This window comes from Gekko japonicus, unplaced genomic scaffold, assembly GCF_001447785.1.
Source record: "Gekko japonicus isolate JY-2015 unplaced genomic scaffold, Gekko_japonicus_V1.1 scaffold2195, whole genome shotgun sequence".
Taxonomy (NCBI): domain Eukaryota; kingdom Metazoa; phylum Chordata; class Lepidosauria; order Squamata; family Gekkonidae; genus Gekko; species Gekko japonicus.
Window position 1 is genome coordinate 99172 of NW_015173739.1, and position 14763 is coordinate 113934.

A 14763-nucleotide genomic window follows, 5' to 3' on the forward strand; every position below is an offset into this window, starting at 1 on the left:
AGGAACTCATTAGCATAATAGGCCACACCCAACCGCAGAAACTCATTAGCCTATTAGGCCACACCCCTGACAGCACAGCTCATTAGCACATTAGGCCACACCCCCATGGTACCAGAAGTGTGGTCATCCAGCCACACCCACCTTTTGCTTGTTATTCTGTTTACCTTGTTTGTTTTTTGTAGCCGGAACTCCTTTGTATGTTAGGCCACACACCCCTAATGTATCCAATCCTAATGAGTTTCTGCTGTTGGGTGTGGCCTATTATGCTAATGAGTTCCTGCTGGGTGTGGCCAACTTGGGAGCCAGCCGGAACTCCGTTCCTGTGTGTTCCTGCCCCAAAATAGCCCTGCTTGTATGACATTCAGTATTCTAATATACTGTTCTGAAAAAGAAATATACTAAAATACAGAGGATGTATAGTCGCTCTGTATGAAAACACATATGTGAGGACTCAATGAGTTCACATATGTAATGACAAAGTTCTATTCAAGGTATGAGCTTTTGTGTGCAAAGCACACTTTTGAATAAAAGCACACCTTGAATAAACCTTTGTCGGTCTTAAAGGTGCCGCTGGACTCTAAATCTGTCCTCCTGCTTCAGACCAACGCGGCTGCCCACCTGGATCCATCCTATAATTAGTAACACAGAGACGTGTGAGCCCTTATACCATGAGCCATATAGGCGGTTGTCATAGACCCATTCGTACTTACAGTAACTGTGGCTAGCAGGCCTTCGGGCACGTTGGCCACAATAATGCCAATGAGGAAGATGATGGAATGCAAGACTTCATAGCCCATCGAGATGGCAATGATGAAGAAAATCACCCCAATGGAAATAGCCACTCCTGCCACGATGTGGACGAAATGCTCGATTTCAAGAGCAATGGGCGTCTTCTCGTTCCCAACTCCTGAAGCCAGTGAAGCAATCCGTCCGATTATGGTATTGTCGCCTGTGTTGATGACCATGCCCGTAATAGTTCCTAAGGAGAAAGAGTTGATCTTAGCAGGGGTCATTTCCTGCAGGAGCACGCAGGAGTGGAGTTCCAGCAATAAAGAGCCAAGGGGGTGGGCACATGCAACAAGCCCCACCCCCTGCTCCCAGCAGCCCTCAGTCAGAGCAAGAAGCAGCCAGGTAAGCTGCAGAGCCCCCCCCCCCCGCCCCCCAGTCCAAAACAGTCCAGTGGCACCTTTAAGACCAGGTTTTATTCAGGTACAAGCTCTCCCTCCTCTTCGAGAACAGATCTGCACGTCCCCCGCCCCCATAGCTAGCAATCCAAAACAGTCCAGTGGAGCCTGAGCGGTGGGTGTTGCCTTCTGACACACTTCCCGTGATGTCAGGGTGTGTGGCATATGCAAATAAGTTATCCTAATGAGTTATGCTAATGAGCTCCTGCACCCCTTTTTCTATGAAATGACGCCTGGATCTTAGCAAAGAGCTGTCTTCTTTGCACGTCTGCGTAATAATGCCACAGATTTTCTGGGTTCTTTTAGCTGCTCTTCTCTGCATACATTAACATAGCAATGCACTGAAAATCATGGGCTCCATCAGAGGAAGATATCAATGTAGTTTTCTCCCAAACTTTACCAATGTAATTCTACTTTCTGTTGCTGTCTCTTCCTGTCAATCCTTCCCCCTCACTCCGTGACACCTCCAATTTGAATAAAAATGAGATGCATCTTCCAGGGTTCTTGGGGGTCATATTTCCACTTATTATTCTAAGCCTTTCCAACTAGGCAAAAACGTATGGACCCTTTAATCAGTGTTTTGGTTTCAAATGTAATGGTGCTTCAAGATACCATGTAAGCCTATACAAAGGAGAGGGAACCTTGCAGCCTGTTTCCATAATTTGCTACAGGTCAAGTAAGGGAAAAGTTTCCTTGCTCGAAAGCCAGTCGAATCCGACTCTAGGGATGTGGCACTCATCTCCGTTTCCAAGCCGAAGAGCATGACTAGATGCCGAGGCGCACAGAACGCTGTTACCTTCCCACCAAAGTGGTACCTATTTAAAAAGGTAAAGGTTCCCTTGCTCGAAAGCCAGTCGAGTCCGACTCTAGAGTTGCGGTGCTCATCTCCGTTTCAAAGCTGAAGAGCCAGCGCTGTCCAAAGACGTTTCCGTGGTCATGTGCCCGGCATGACTAAACACCAAGGCACACAGAACGCTGTTACCTTCCCACCGAAGTGGTACCTATTTATCTACTTGCAATTTCTAGCTTTCAAACTGCTAGGCACTGACTCTAGGGTTTCGGTGCTCATCTCCATTTCAAAGCCGAAGAGCCAGTGCTGTCCGAAGACGTTTCCGTGGTCATGTGGCCAGCATGAGTAAATGCTGACGTCTACGGCATGTTGTTCCCTTCCCCCCCAACTGGTACCTATTTATCTACTTGCAATTTCTTGCTTCCAAACTGCTAGGCTGGCAAGAACTGGGGCCAGAGACAGGAGCACACTCCATCACACGGCACGCGGGTCTCGAACTGCCAAGCTACCGACCTTCCACTCTGCAGCTCAGCGTCTTAACCTCTGAGCCACCGTGGGCCCCAGTATAACTTGCTATACTCGCACCAAAATGCTTAAGGTAACTGACAGTGCAGCCCTACGAAGAGCTACTCCAGTCAAAGCCCATTCATTTCGATGGGCTTAGACCATTGTAACTCTGCATAGGATTCCACTGCAAAAGACGTGAAGATACCATAAGGCTGCCATAACTTTACACAGGCACAAAATTTGTCCAACTATTTTGACTTATATGTCCGTAGTCTTATACGCCCATACCTTCCAAGCAGGTTGTGGAGTAGAAAGCAATGTTTTTGGTCTCCAGGGGGTTTTCATGAGTGTATTCACAGGAACGGGACTGCGGCTCTGACTCCCCTGTGAGTGAAGAATTATCCACCTGTTGATCAAAAACAAATCCCCACACGTGAATGGATGAGCTTTCATTGTCCATACTCATTCTCATTACAGTGTATGTGGAACTTCAATAATTCTGGTGGTAGCAGCTGTTAACTAAGAAATAATACAATTCTGTCATGATGAAGAGAAGAGAAAGAAGAGATTGGATTTATACCCCACCCTTCACTACCCAAAGGAGTCTCAGAGCGGTTTACAACCCCTTTCCTTTCCCCTCCCCCAGAGCCAGTTGCTGTAGTAGTTAAGTGCGCAGACTCTAATCTAGGAGAACCGGGTTTGATTTCCCCACTCCTCAACTTGTAGCTGCTGGATGACCTTGGGCAAGCCATAGTCCTGTCAGAGCTTTTCTCTCAAGAGAAGTTCCAGGAAAGAGCTCTCTCAGCCCCACCTACCTCACAGGGTGTCTGTTGTGGGGAGGGGAAGGGAAAGGAGATTGTAAGCCACTCTGAGACTCCGAGTGAAGGGTGGGGTATACAGACACCCTGTGAGGTAGGTGGGGCTGAGAGAGCTCTCCCAAGAACTGCCCTTGAGAGAACATCTCTGAACGAACTTATGACTGATCCAAGGTCACACCAGCAGCTGTTTGTGGAGGAGTGGGGAATCAAACCAGGTTCTCCCAGATTAGAGTCCGTGCTCTTAACCACTACACCAAACTGGACACCATGCACAGGTTGAACCTTATCACAGATAGAAGGCAAGTGGTACAAATATCCTTTGTCACTTGTCACCAAGACGAATAATTACTCAACTGCTTGTTAGTGCATGTTTTCTTTGATTGTAAAATATATGAACGTATATTTAAACCCATAATTGCTACCCTGCCTGGGAAAGATAGAAGGGATTATTTTTTAATAATGTTAGTTGATTAGGAATAGGAAAATCATTTTTAAAGTGGCCAAATATGGCTGGATGGTCATCAGTAGGAGGAAAACTTAGTTAAATACAGCTAAACTTCGATAAGGATTGATACAATCCAACAAGTTATGGTTACTTGAATATATATGTATGCCATATCTCTCCTTATATATAATTGTCTCTCCTTATATATAATTGTATATAATCTCTCCTTATATATAATTATTGAATATTTGGATATATTGTAATGTACATACCAGTGGTTGTTGATGGAATAATTGCAGGAATTTTAGGATAGATTCATCTTGTAAATTATAAATGTAGGTAATTGCCATGCAATATGTTCAGACCTAAGATGTTTTAATGCTTTAATGTTTCAATGCTCCCTTTAAGCTGTGGAGTCTTGTGGGCAAAAATTCTACTTTGTGAGCTGCCGGCATTAAAGTTGTGAGTGAGCAATTTGGCTACTGCATAAATTAGTTTGCTCTGGAGCCCTCCTTCCTGAGTGAAGACAAAAATGTGTGAGCTGGAGGCTAAAAAACTGTGAGCTAGCTCACACTAACTCAGCTTAGAGGGAACACTGGCCGCTGGTCCATCCGCTTGATGGTTGATCTCCTTTAACTCTGATTTGTTGCTGAGGAAGTGACAGCCTTTGGCTAATAAACTGATCACAAGCAAAATACTCAACTGCTTTATTTGCTGCAGATGGTAATAACCTAAAATTAAACAGCAGAGGAACTAACTAGGGAGGGATCATAGACCATCCTTCACCTCAAACACTGGGGAATGTGAAACACTGATATAGGCTCACAAGCAGTGTTCCCTCTAAGCTGAGTTAGTGTGAGCTAGCTCACAGTTTTTTAGCCTCCGGCTCACCCATTTTTGTCTTAGCTCAGGAAGGAGGGCTCCAGAGCAAACTAATTTATGCAGCAGCCAAATTGCTCGCTTGCAACTTTAATGCCAGTAGTTCACAAAGTAGAGTTTTTGCTCACAAGACTCCACAGCTTAGAGGGAGCATTGCTCACAGGCCTGGAAACGAAGTGGGAATCAGCACCGAACGATATGCTCTGAGCAGCCAGTTTCAGTGCTTAACCCGGAAGCCTCATTCCGAATCGGTGCCCATTCCTGAGCCTTTTCTCAAGGCAGACGCATGTCAACAAACGCACAGTTCAAGTTGGTTAAGGGTGATGTTACCTCAACAACTTGATTATGCAACAGCCCCAAGGGAGAGACAGCCGCCCACATGACTTTTGTTACCATTTAACGATCCAATCCACCTAGCTGTGGGAAGATTCTTTCTTGCAAAACTTCAAGAGGGAGCTGTGGCTATTTTTGGATGACGTTTCACTTGGCTGCTGTACTAGCCTCTCTTTGAGTGCATGGCTGTTGTGTCTCTAGTCCGCAGAGAGATGTGTTTGCAGGTGAAATAACTTTGTTTCTCCCTTGGTTCACATCTGGTTTGGGGGTGCTTTACCTTGCAGCCCTGACTGCTGAGTATCCGGATATCCGCGGGTATCCTGTCTCCACCTTTGATTTCCACAATGTCTCCCACCACGAGCTGCTCCGCTGAAATTTCTTTTTTCTCGGAATCTCGAAGGACTAGGGCTTGCTAGGGAGAAGGTGAAAAGACAGAAAGCCCGGTTGCACCCTTGGTCTGATTGCTGTACACTTCGAGCAAAGATAATTCTAACTGATCTACTCGAAAGTTGTATAATTTTGTTGGCACAGTGTTTTGTTTGGCTATCCACAAGTCAAGGGCAAGCCAACATTATGAAGGGGTAATCACAGGCCTGTAGCCAGGTTTTTGTGGCTTGTGGGGCAAATGTTTTTCTGGTGTGGCTGAAGTCCTCAGCGCAGAAAGGAAAGCCATTGAGCCAAGAGAAAGCTGCAAGCTGTCAACCACTTTCGATGACAGTTCTCTCAGCTGCTGCAAGTTAATCACTTCTGCCAGCCTAAGCAACCATTCTGAGAACAAGCCGGCAGGTGGGGGGGGGGTGATGACTTCTATAGTCAAGAAACCTAACACTTAGGCAGGAAAACTCTTTTAAAGGAGACCAGTTTCTTGACACAGAGTTAGAAGGGACCATAGAGGTCACCTACTCCAACCCCCTTGCTCAGTGCGGGAATTAGTCAACTACAGAACCTACTCTGCTTCAAGGAGCACATAGCTTTTTTAAAAAAAGATTTAAAATGATTGAAAAAAGCATTTACAGGAGAAATTCTTGTGGGGCTGTGCTTTTAAGAAAGGGGCAGAGCCCCCCAAAGCCCCACCGTAGCTACGGGCCTGGATAATCAAGACTGATCTATCCATTGGACAGAAGAATAAATGACCTCTGACACACCGCTTTCTAGGACCCCATGCCAGGCTGGTGATGATTGTTTATTTCTTTATTAGACTTATGAATCACCCACCCTGCAAGCAGGCTCCGGGCGATTTACAACCTTATAAAACATTTAAAATACAATCAATATATAATTAAGTTTACCAACAGTAAATCATTCAATATAATAATCCCCCCCTTTGCCGGCCACACCGCTGTCCCACACGGCAGGGCAGAGAAGAAGAAGAGATTGGATTTATACCCCGCCCTTCACTACCCTTACAAACGCCTTTCCCTCCCCGTCCCCACAACAGACATCCTGTGAGGTAGGTGGGGCTGAGAGAGCTCTGACAGAAACTGCTCTTTTTCAAGAACAGATCTGACAGAACTATGGCTTGCCCAAGGTCATCCAGCAGATGCAGGTGGAGGAGTGGGGAATCAAAAGGTACGTGGGGGCCATCGAAGAGAAAGAGAGGGTGCCAGTCTTAACCTCCTGTTGCTGCCCTCATCTAAAAGCCTGGCAGAACATCTCTGCCTTATGGGCCCTGCGGAATTGCATCAGATCCCTCAGGGCCCTGGTGTTATTTGGCAGAGAGTTCCACCAGGTCGGGGCCAGGACCGAAAAGGCCCTGACTCTAGTCAAGGACAGCCGGACCTCTCTAGGGCCAGGGATCACCAGCAAGTTGTTACCAGCCAATCTCAGCATTCTTCTGGGGACGTGTTGGAGGAGAGAATCCCAAAAGTGCGTGGGTCCCTGACCGCTCAAGGCCCTGATGCCACCGCCAGTATTCCCTCTAAGCTGAGTTCGTGTGAGCTAGCTCATAGTTTTTTAGCCTCCGGCTCACACATTTTTGTCTTAGCTCAGGAAGGAGGGCTCCAGAGCCAACTCATTTATGCAGCAGCCAAATCGCTTGCTCACAACTTTAACGCCTGTAGCTCACAAAGCAGAATTTTTGCTCACAAGACTCCACGGCTTAGAGGGAACATTGGGCCCACCGATCCAGCCAGGCTGACTCCAGCTTTCAGACAATAGCTGCAGAACTGATGCTCCTGCTTCATAGCAATGCCCCCCCAACTTTATAATTTACCCACAGCCCCACCATCGCCTTCAAGAATCATTGGAAGCAACGGGAGCCCGGTCGATCTTTCATTCGATCATACGGTGTTAAGTCAACCCATTTTCCCAATTGACGGCAGGATGCCATTTAAAATCGTCGCCTGATTCTTAGTCCGATCGATCCGTTGTGCAGTAATGGTCACACTAACCTGGGGTATCATTTTTTTGAAGCTGGCCATGATGTTGGTGCTTTTGGCTTCCTGGTAATAAGCGAATATCCCGGTAAGGATAACGACCAAGGCGAGGACCACACCCAGGTAGAGCTAAGGTCCAAGAAGATGATCCAAGTTAGTTAAAATATAATACTTATCATTTTTAGCCTGCAATACAATCGTTAAATCACCGACTCCAGAAAGAATGAGCTTGATAAAATAGCAAGGGGGGAGAGTATCGTACAGCATATCCATAAATGAGAAGCAACGCTGAAGGTTACAGGTAAGAATGTTATGTCTTCTGCCCAGATAGAGAGAATTATCACACACAAAAAATCAGATGATGGAAATACTGGAAGACAACTTCAGGATTCTGTCTGGCACTGAGAAGCTTCAATCATGGTTATGTGGTTTAAAAAGGTAAAGGTAAAGGTTCCCTTGCTCAAAAGCCAGTCGAGTCCGACTCTAGGGTTGCGGTGCTCATCTCCATTTCAAAGCCGAAGAGCCAGCGCTGTCCGAAGACATTTCCGTGGTCATGTGGCCGGCATGACTAAACACCAAGGTGCACGGAATGCTATTACCTTCCCACCAAAGTGGTACCTATTTATCTACTTGCAATGTCTTGATTTCGAACTGCTAGGTTGGCAGGAGCTGGAACTAGAGACGGGAGCTCACTCCGTCATGCAGCACACTCGGGTCTCGAGCTGCTGAACTACCGACCTTCCACAGCCTGCAGTTCAGCGTCTTAACCACTTGAGCCACCGCAGCTCCATATGTGGTTTAGAAAGAGATCAAAAATGACACCAATACTGGAGCTCACGTGAGCGTTCAAAATGGATACTTTGGTTCAGAGACACAAAAAAAGTAGTTTTGCCTTTAATTTCCCCCCCCATCTGGGGTGTACCCATTAGAAATGCAGAAGCCGCATGACATTAGGCTGCTTACCTGGTCGAATGCGCCAGCGTTACCCTGAGCAAATAGGATCCCAAAGGCGATCCAGCAGAGGACAGCTCCAAACCACAGCAGGATGGAAAACCCTCCTATCATCTGCTTGAGAAACTTGACGATTTCAGGGGTCGATTTGGGAGGAGTGAGTGTATTGGGACCATCTCGGGCCAGAACCTCTGCGGCTCTTGCACTTGTAAGACCCTAATGGAGACAAGGAGCATTACTGGGATGAGAAATCCTCACGGAGCACAGCGTGATGTTCGAGTGTGAATTCTGGATGATCCACAGATCCACAGTTATCCACAGATTTAAATTCCAGCAGGGCAACTGGTCAAAGGGTCTGCTGGGTCTGTGTTTCTCACAGTGACGGATTGTAGCAATAGATTATTTTTAAAAAATTTAATCAGAAACAAAATCCATATTTCATGCAATTCCTGAGATTCTACTTGGTGCAAAAGGTATCCAAGCCTCATCTCAGTCTGGAAGTACGACATCAAGGTAAGCCTAATTTAAATCAATAGGTCATGCCCAGTGCTCCCTCTAAGCTGTGGAGTCTTGTGAGCAAAAATCCTACTTTGTGAGCTACTGGCATTAAAGTTGTGAGCAAGCAATTTGGCTACTGCATACATTAGTTTGCTCTGGAGCCGTCCTTCCTGAGCAAAGGCAAAAATGTGTGAGCTGGAGGCTAAAAAACTGTGAGCTAGCTCACACTAACTCAGCTTAGAGGGAACACTGGTCATGCCTGAGAGAGTATTTTATAGACTGGGTGTGGCTGCTGACTTGCATGAGACTTGCTTTTTCTGTTCTTGACACCCGTTGCTATTTCAGGAAACCTCTATGCTCCTGAGGAATATTATATTCTTCATCAGGTACAGAAGGGGGGAGGGTCCGTCATTGCATGCTGCAAATTAATCATCTGCTTTGACTTTTCATTTGCCCACAGCTCTGTTAACAGTGCCATTCTTGTGACTCTAATGACTATGTATAGATCGTTGTATGTTTCAGACTGCGGGGAGAAATAGGCAGTTACTTCTCCCGTTTAATGCAAATTTGTTAAATAAATCATGTGAGGATTGCTTCACCATAAATTGTTGCTTGGCTCTCTAAGATATCATTCCTAAGGGTGTTCTTTCAAAGTGATTTTTTTTTTCAGTTCTCTTTCCAGCCTCGACTGTTTCGTTAGGGTTGTGAGGTCTGGGTTGGAAAACACCTGGAGACTTTGGAGGTGGAGCCACGAGAGGAGGGATTGGGGAGGGGAGGGGTCTCAGTATGGTCCAAGGCCACAGAGTCCACCCTCCAAAGCAGCCATTTTCTCCACGGGAGCTGATCTCTGTCAGCTGAGGATCAGTTGTAAAAGCGGGAGATCCCCAGGCCCCACCTGGAGGCTGGCAACCCTATCTTGGAATAATGCTGTTGGTACATAGCAGACTCCAACTTCCTGACATTATGAACTGCTTTGGGTACTTAGGTACCATGATTAGAGGAACCAGTTCTAGTCTTAGGGCAGCAGGTGAGTAGCTCCATTCAACATGGTCTTTGAGTCTTTGTCCTGCCAGAATGCATCAGTGTCATGCAAGGACTCTTGTATTATATAGGCATGTCCAGGGCACCAGAGGCTCACACACAAAAAAGATGATTAGATAGATTCACGGAGGATAAATCTATCAGTGGCTACTAGCCATGGAGGCTGAGGAGAACCTCCACATTCAGAGGCACTAAACCTCTGAATCCCAGAGCCTGGAGGCAACAGCAGGGGAAGGCCTCAGCCTCTATGCCCTGTTGTTGGCCCTCCAGAGGTACTGGTTGGCTAATGTGTGAGACAGGATGCTGGACTAGATGGACCACTGGTCTGATCCAGCAGGGCTCTTCTCATGTTCTTATGAAGGCCTCAGCCTCTGTGGTCTGTTGTTGGCCCTCCAGAGGTACTGGTTGGCCACTGTGTGAGACAGGATGCTAGACTAGATGGACCACTGGTCTGATCCAGCAGGGCTCTTCTCGTGTTCTTATGAAGACCTCAGCCTCTGTGCTCTGTTGTTGGCCCTCCAGAGGTACTGGTTGGCTAATGTGTGAGACAGGATGCTGGACTAGATGGACCACTGGTCTGATCGAGCAAGGCTCTTCTTATGTTCTTAAAAGCTGATTCAACCAATATCAAGCTGATATTGAGGAGCAAGAAAGAGGCTTTCCAGCTGACTGGAGATAATAACTGACCCACCTCCCAGGTTTAGGACTTTGCTTCAGGTGTGGCAGCACAAGCTACTATTTACATTCCCATACCCCAAATGAAGAAAAATCTATGTTTTCTCTTGTCTCTTAACTTACTTTGATAATGCTGGAGCCATATTTTTCTTCCAGCTCTTCACTGCTAAGTTTGTGGTCATCCTAAAGTAATAATAAGAAGAAAAAGATAAGTAAAAAAAACCCCAGACATATTGCTCTTGGTTCTGTGTTTGCATATTAGAACATCTTGGTGATGGTTACTGTTCTACCTATTTATTTATTTACTTATTTATTGTTAGATTTATACCTAGGGTTGCCAAGTTGAATATCCTTACCGGCAGGGGAGCGTCGCTGAGCTCCAAGAGCTCTCCTCTAATGCGCGTGCGCGCTGCCAGCACGTCCCGGAAGTGACGCGCGCCGTCCATCACGTTGGGGGCGTGGCCCCGATCATCATAGGGAAAACCATAGAGTTTTCCCTCCGACGATCGGGGCCATGCCCCCAACGCTGCGCTTCGGGGGGCGGAGTTCCCCCCGGGGCTCGATTGCACGGTGGCGGAAATCAGGCCTCCAAAGCGGGGGTTTACCCACCCCCCGCCCCCACTTGGCAGCCCTATTTATACCCCGCCCTCCCAACTGAGGCCAGCTCAGGGCGGCTTACAAACCAAAATCAGACACACGCATACATTTAAATAATCCTAAAATCAGATAAAACATTCCAACATTTAAAAGGTGCTAGCAGTTAATAACACAAATAGGTTATTAAATGATGGCTGTCGACCTTCAGTATTTCATCCTAGTGAACAGCCCATTGGTCTAATCTTTGTGCAGCCGGCACAGGCTTCAGGGAACAGGGTTCTCTATCGGGGGCGGCTCCTAATTAAAGGCCTGGTGGAAGAGCTCTGTCTTGCAGGCCCTGCGGAACTAGGGATGTATGAAAGCCATCTGAGAAAATTTTCCAGAGCAAAACTTTTTAGCGTACTTCAAAATTCCACAGTGATTGCACCCAAAAGTCACAGTTAACTTATGATGACCCCATCGGGTTTTCAAGGCAAGAGAGGTCCAAAGCTGGTTTGTCATTGCCTGCCTCTGCATAGCGACCCTGGATTTCAGTGATGGTCTCCCATCCAAACACTCACCAGCGTTGACCCTGCTTAGCTACCAAGCTCTAAGAAGATGGGGCTAGCCTCAGCCATCCAATTAGGGCAACTGTGAGTTTGCTTTAGGTGAAATCGAGTGGCAACTGCCAGTACAACTGTTGTTGTTGTTCAGTCGCACAGTCGAATCCGACTCTTTGCGACCCCATGGATCACATCACGCCAGGCCCACCTGTCTTCCGTCGTCCTCCGGAGTTTGCTTTATTTCATGTTTGTTGCACCAATAACACTGTCTAACCCTCTCATCCTTTGCCGTCCCCTTCTTCTTTGACCTTCAGTACAACTTAGTATGGGACAAGAGGGGGACCCGCAATACTCGCGGGGGGGGAGAAGAGCTCCGTCTCCTCCATCCTCCCCTCGATCTCCCCGAGGCGGCGGCGAGCACTCCGGGGGCAACTTGGCTATTAGATATATAGATGGTAAATAACATGCGACTCCTCCTGTACGTATCCAGCAGCACTGTCGTGGGTGACTCTTTGCAACTGGTTCAGGTGGGTAAGCCATGTTGGTCTGAAGCAGCAGAACAAAGTTTCAGTGCAGGGACACCTTTAAGACCAACAAAGTTTTATTCTGGATATAAGCTTTCATGTGCGTGCATGGTCTTGAAGGTGCCACTGGACTCAAACTTGATTCCTTTGCAACTGGTTTAGCTGAACTTGTAGAACTGGTGGAGATGTAAACGTAGAGTACTGAACTGAAGGCTATGTTTACATTTCTGAGGTTTGGAGCCATCCTCCTGTTGGCTGTAGAATTACAGCGCTGGGACGAACCCAGCATCTTCGCCTGACAGAGAGATGATGCTCTGTTATCTGTAGAGATGAAAGCAGTCATTTGTACAATCTCTTCTTGGAAAGCACCGCATTCCTAGGCAGCTGAGTCTTCCTCTAGTGCTTTTACGCAACCTAATCTGTCACAGGCAGGGCTATTTTTGCGCAGGAACGCACAGGAACGGAGTTCCGGCTGGCTCCCAAGTTGGCCACGCCCAGCAGGAACTCATTAGCATAACAGGCCACGCCCAACAGCAGAAACTCATTAGGATTGGCTACATTAGGGGTGTGTGGCCTAACATGCAAAGGAGTTCCTGCTACAAAAAAAGGCCCTGGGTTTTGACAACAAACAAGGTAAACAGAATAACAAGCAAAAGGTGGGTGTAGCTGGATAACATGGGGGTGCGGCCTAATGTGCTAATGAGCTGTGCTGTCAGGGGTTTGGCCCAATATGCTAATGAGTTCTTGCTGTTGGGTGTGGCCTATTATGCTAATGAGTTCCTGCTGGGCTTTTTCTACAAAAAGAGCTCTGGATTAATGGTGGTATCTCCTAAATTAAGACAATCATATGCTTGCACACCAAAACACACTACCTACAGCACAGACGAAGGGGCATTTGGCTGGGATGCTTTCAGAACAACGTATTTGTGATTGCTCCATGTCAATGGTGGATTTATGATTGCACGTCTTCTTTTATCCCAAACACCCTGTTGCCAGAGAGAAATTTCTTGCAAAATGGTGGCTAAAATATTCAGCCACTTCTGATACCCATAAATTAAGATTGTTTCAGAGTGGCTTTTGAAAAGCCTGTTCAGTCGATGTGGTGAAGTTCTTCTTTGCTGTCGTTTTTAATTCTTACATGTTTTTCTTTCTGTACAGCTTATGGGCTGTCAAAACTAAATACAGTGAAAGGAGGTACGGTTTTCCTGTAGGCAGTGACCACTGCTCAGTGCTTTAGCACATATTTTGCGTGCGTCAGATCCCAGGTTCAGGCCCAAATAAGGGCGCCAACTCTGGGTTTGGGAATACCTGGAGATTTGAAGGTGCAGCCTTCCACCTTCCAAAGCCGGCATTTTCTCCAGGAGAAGTGGAAGAAATGTTTTAAATAAACAACTAATCAGTGATATATGTAGTCTGGACGTCAGTTGTAGTCTGGAGAGCCAGTTTGGTGTAGTGATTAGGAGCGTGGTCTCTAATCTGGGAGAACTGTTCCACATGCAGCTGCCGATGTGACCTTGGGTCAGTTACAAGTTCTTTCAGAGCTGTTCTCTCAGGAGCAGTCCTTGAAAGAGCTCTCTCGGCCCCAACTACCTCACAGGGTGCCTGTTGTGGGGAGGGGAAGAGACATGTGAATTGCTCTGAGACTCCTTTGGGTGGTGAAGGGCAGGGTATAAATCCAATCTCTTCTTCTTCTCCTTCTCCTCCTCCTCCTCCTCCTTCTTCTTCATTCTAGGAGAACTCCTGCCCCCACCTGGAGGTTAGCAACCCTCGTCTCTAACATCTCCACATACAGAATCTCAGGCAGAGGGGCTGTAAAAGGCTTCTTCCTGAACCCTGGGAAGCTGTAGCCAGCCAGGGTGGATGGGTTAAACAGGTTAGATGGATGTGAGACTCAAGTAAAAGGCAGCTCCTTATATTATCTGATATACCCCAATATCCCAGGATGGTTTACCTTAGAGCAGGCCTGTAACCCTCCAAGCCAAACAGCTTGCTTTGGCTGGCTTTCTGGAGCTTCAAAAACAGGAGGGCTGTCAAGGTCCCAGCAGGCTGTGATATATTCATGGCTACATTTGGTTGTGGCTCATCACAAGCAGGGCTATTTTGGGGCAGGAACGCACAGGAACAGAGTTCTGGTTGGCTTCAGAGTTGGCCACGCCCACTACAACCAAAACCTCTGCATGCATGGCTACATAGGGAAGGCCTGGAGAGTGACCCACCTGGCGACTCTAAGGTGGGTGGGCCAGGGGGGCCCTTGAAGGATCAGGGATCCTTCAATTAAATGCCTCCCCATGCATTCCCCGGCCTGTCCAAGTGCCGGCTTGCCCACGCGCCCACGCGCCCTGTGGCCTGATACGCTAATGAGCTGCATTGTCTGGGTGTGGCCTAATATGCTAATGCGTTCCTGCTGGGATTTTTCTACCAAAAAATCCCTGATCACAAGTATTGGTTAATTCCAGTTGCATTTGCAACTCATGATTTCCTTGCAGCTTGTAGCACTGAATGATGCAGAATCATGGCCAAAAGTCTGGATTTAAAAACTCTCTCTCTTCTTTTACGATCTAATGTACATTTGTAATGAAATTAGGGCTATTTTGGGGCAGGAAT

The 14763-nt window shown here is 47.0% G+C and overlaps 1 protein-coding gene across 1 annotated transcript in view; it reads right to left on the minus strand.

Annotated features, from left to right (window-relative positions):
- The window catches only part of ATP12A (ATPase, H+/K+ transporting, nongastric, alpha polypeptide), a 48143-nt gene that overhangs the window by 28054 nt on the left and 5326 nt on the right, over nucleotides 1-14763 (minus strand). The window contains exons 3-8 of the mRNA XM_015423442.1: nucleotides 10620-10679; nucleotides 8295-8498; nucleotides 7347-7460; nucleotides 5234-5368; nucleotides 2770-2887; nucleotides 711-979 (exon numbers count right to left, since the gene is read on the minus strand). Coding sequence (XP_015278928.1) covers nucleotides 711-979; nucleotides 2770-2887; nucleotides 5234-5368; nucleotides 7347-7460; nucleotides 8295-8498; nucleotides 10620-10679 — 900 coding nt within the window. The remainder of the gene's footprint in view (nucleotides 1-710; nucleotides 980-2769; nucleotides 2888-5233; nucleotides 5369-7346; nucleotides 7461-8294; nucleotides 8499-10619; nucleotides 10680-14763) is intronic.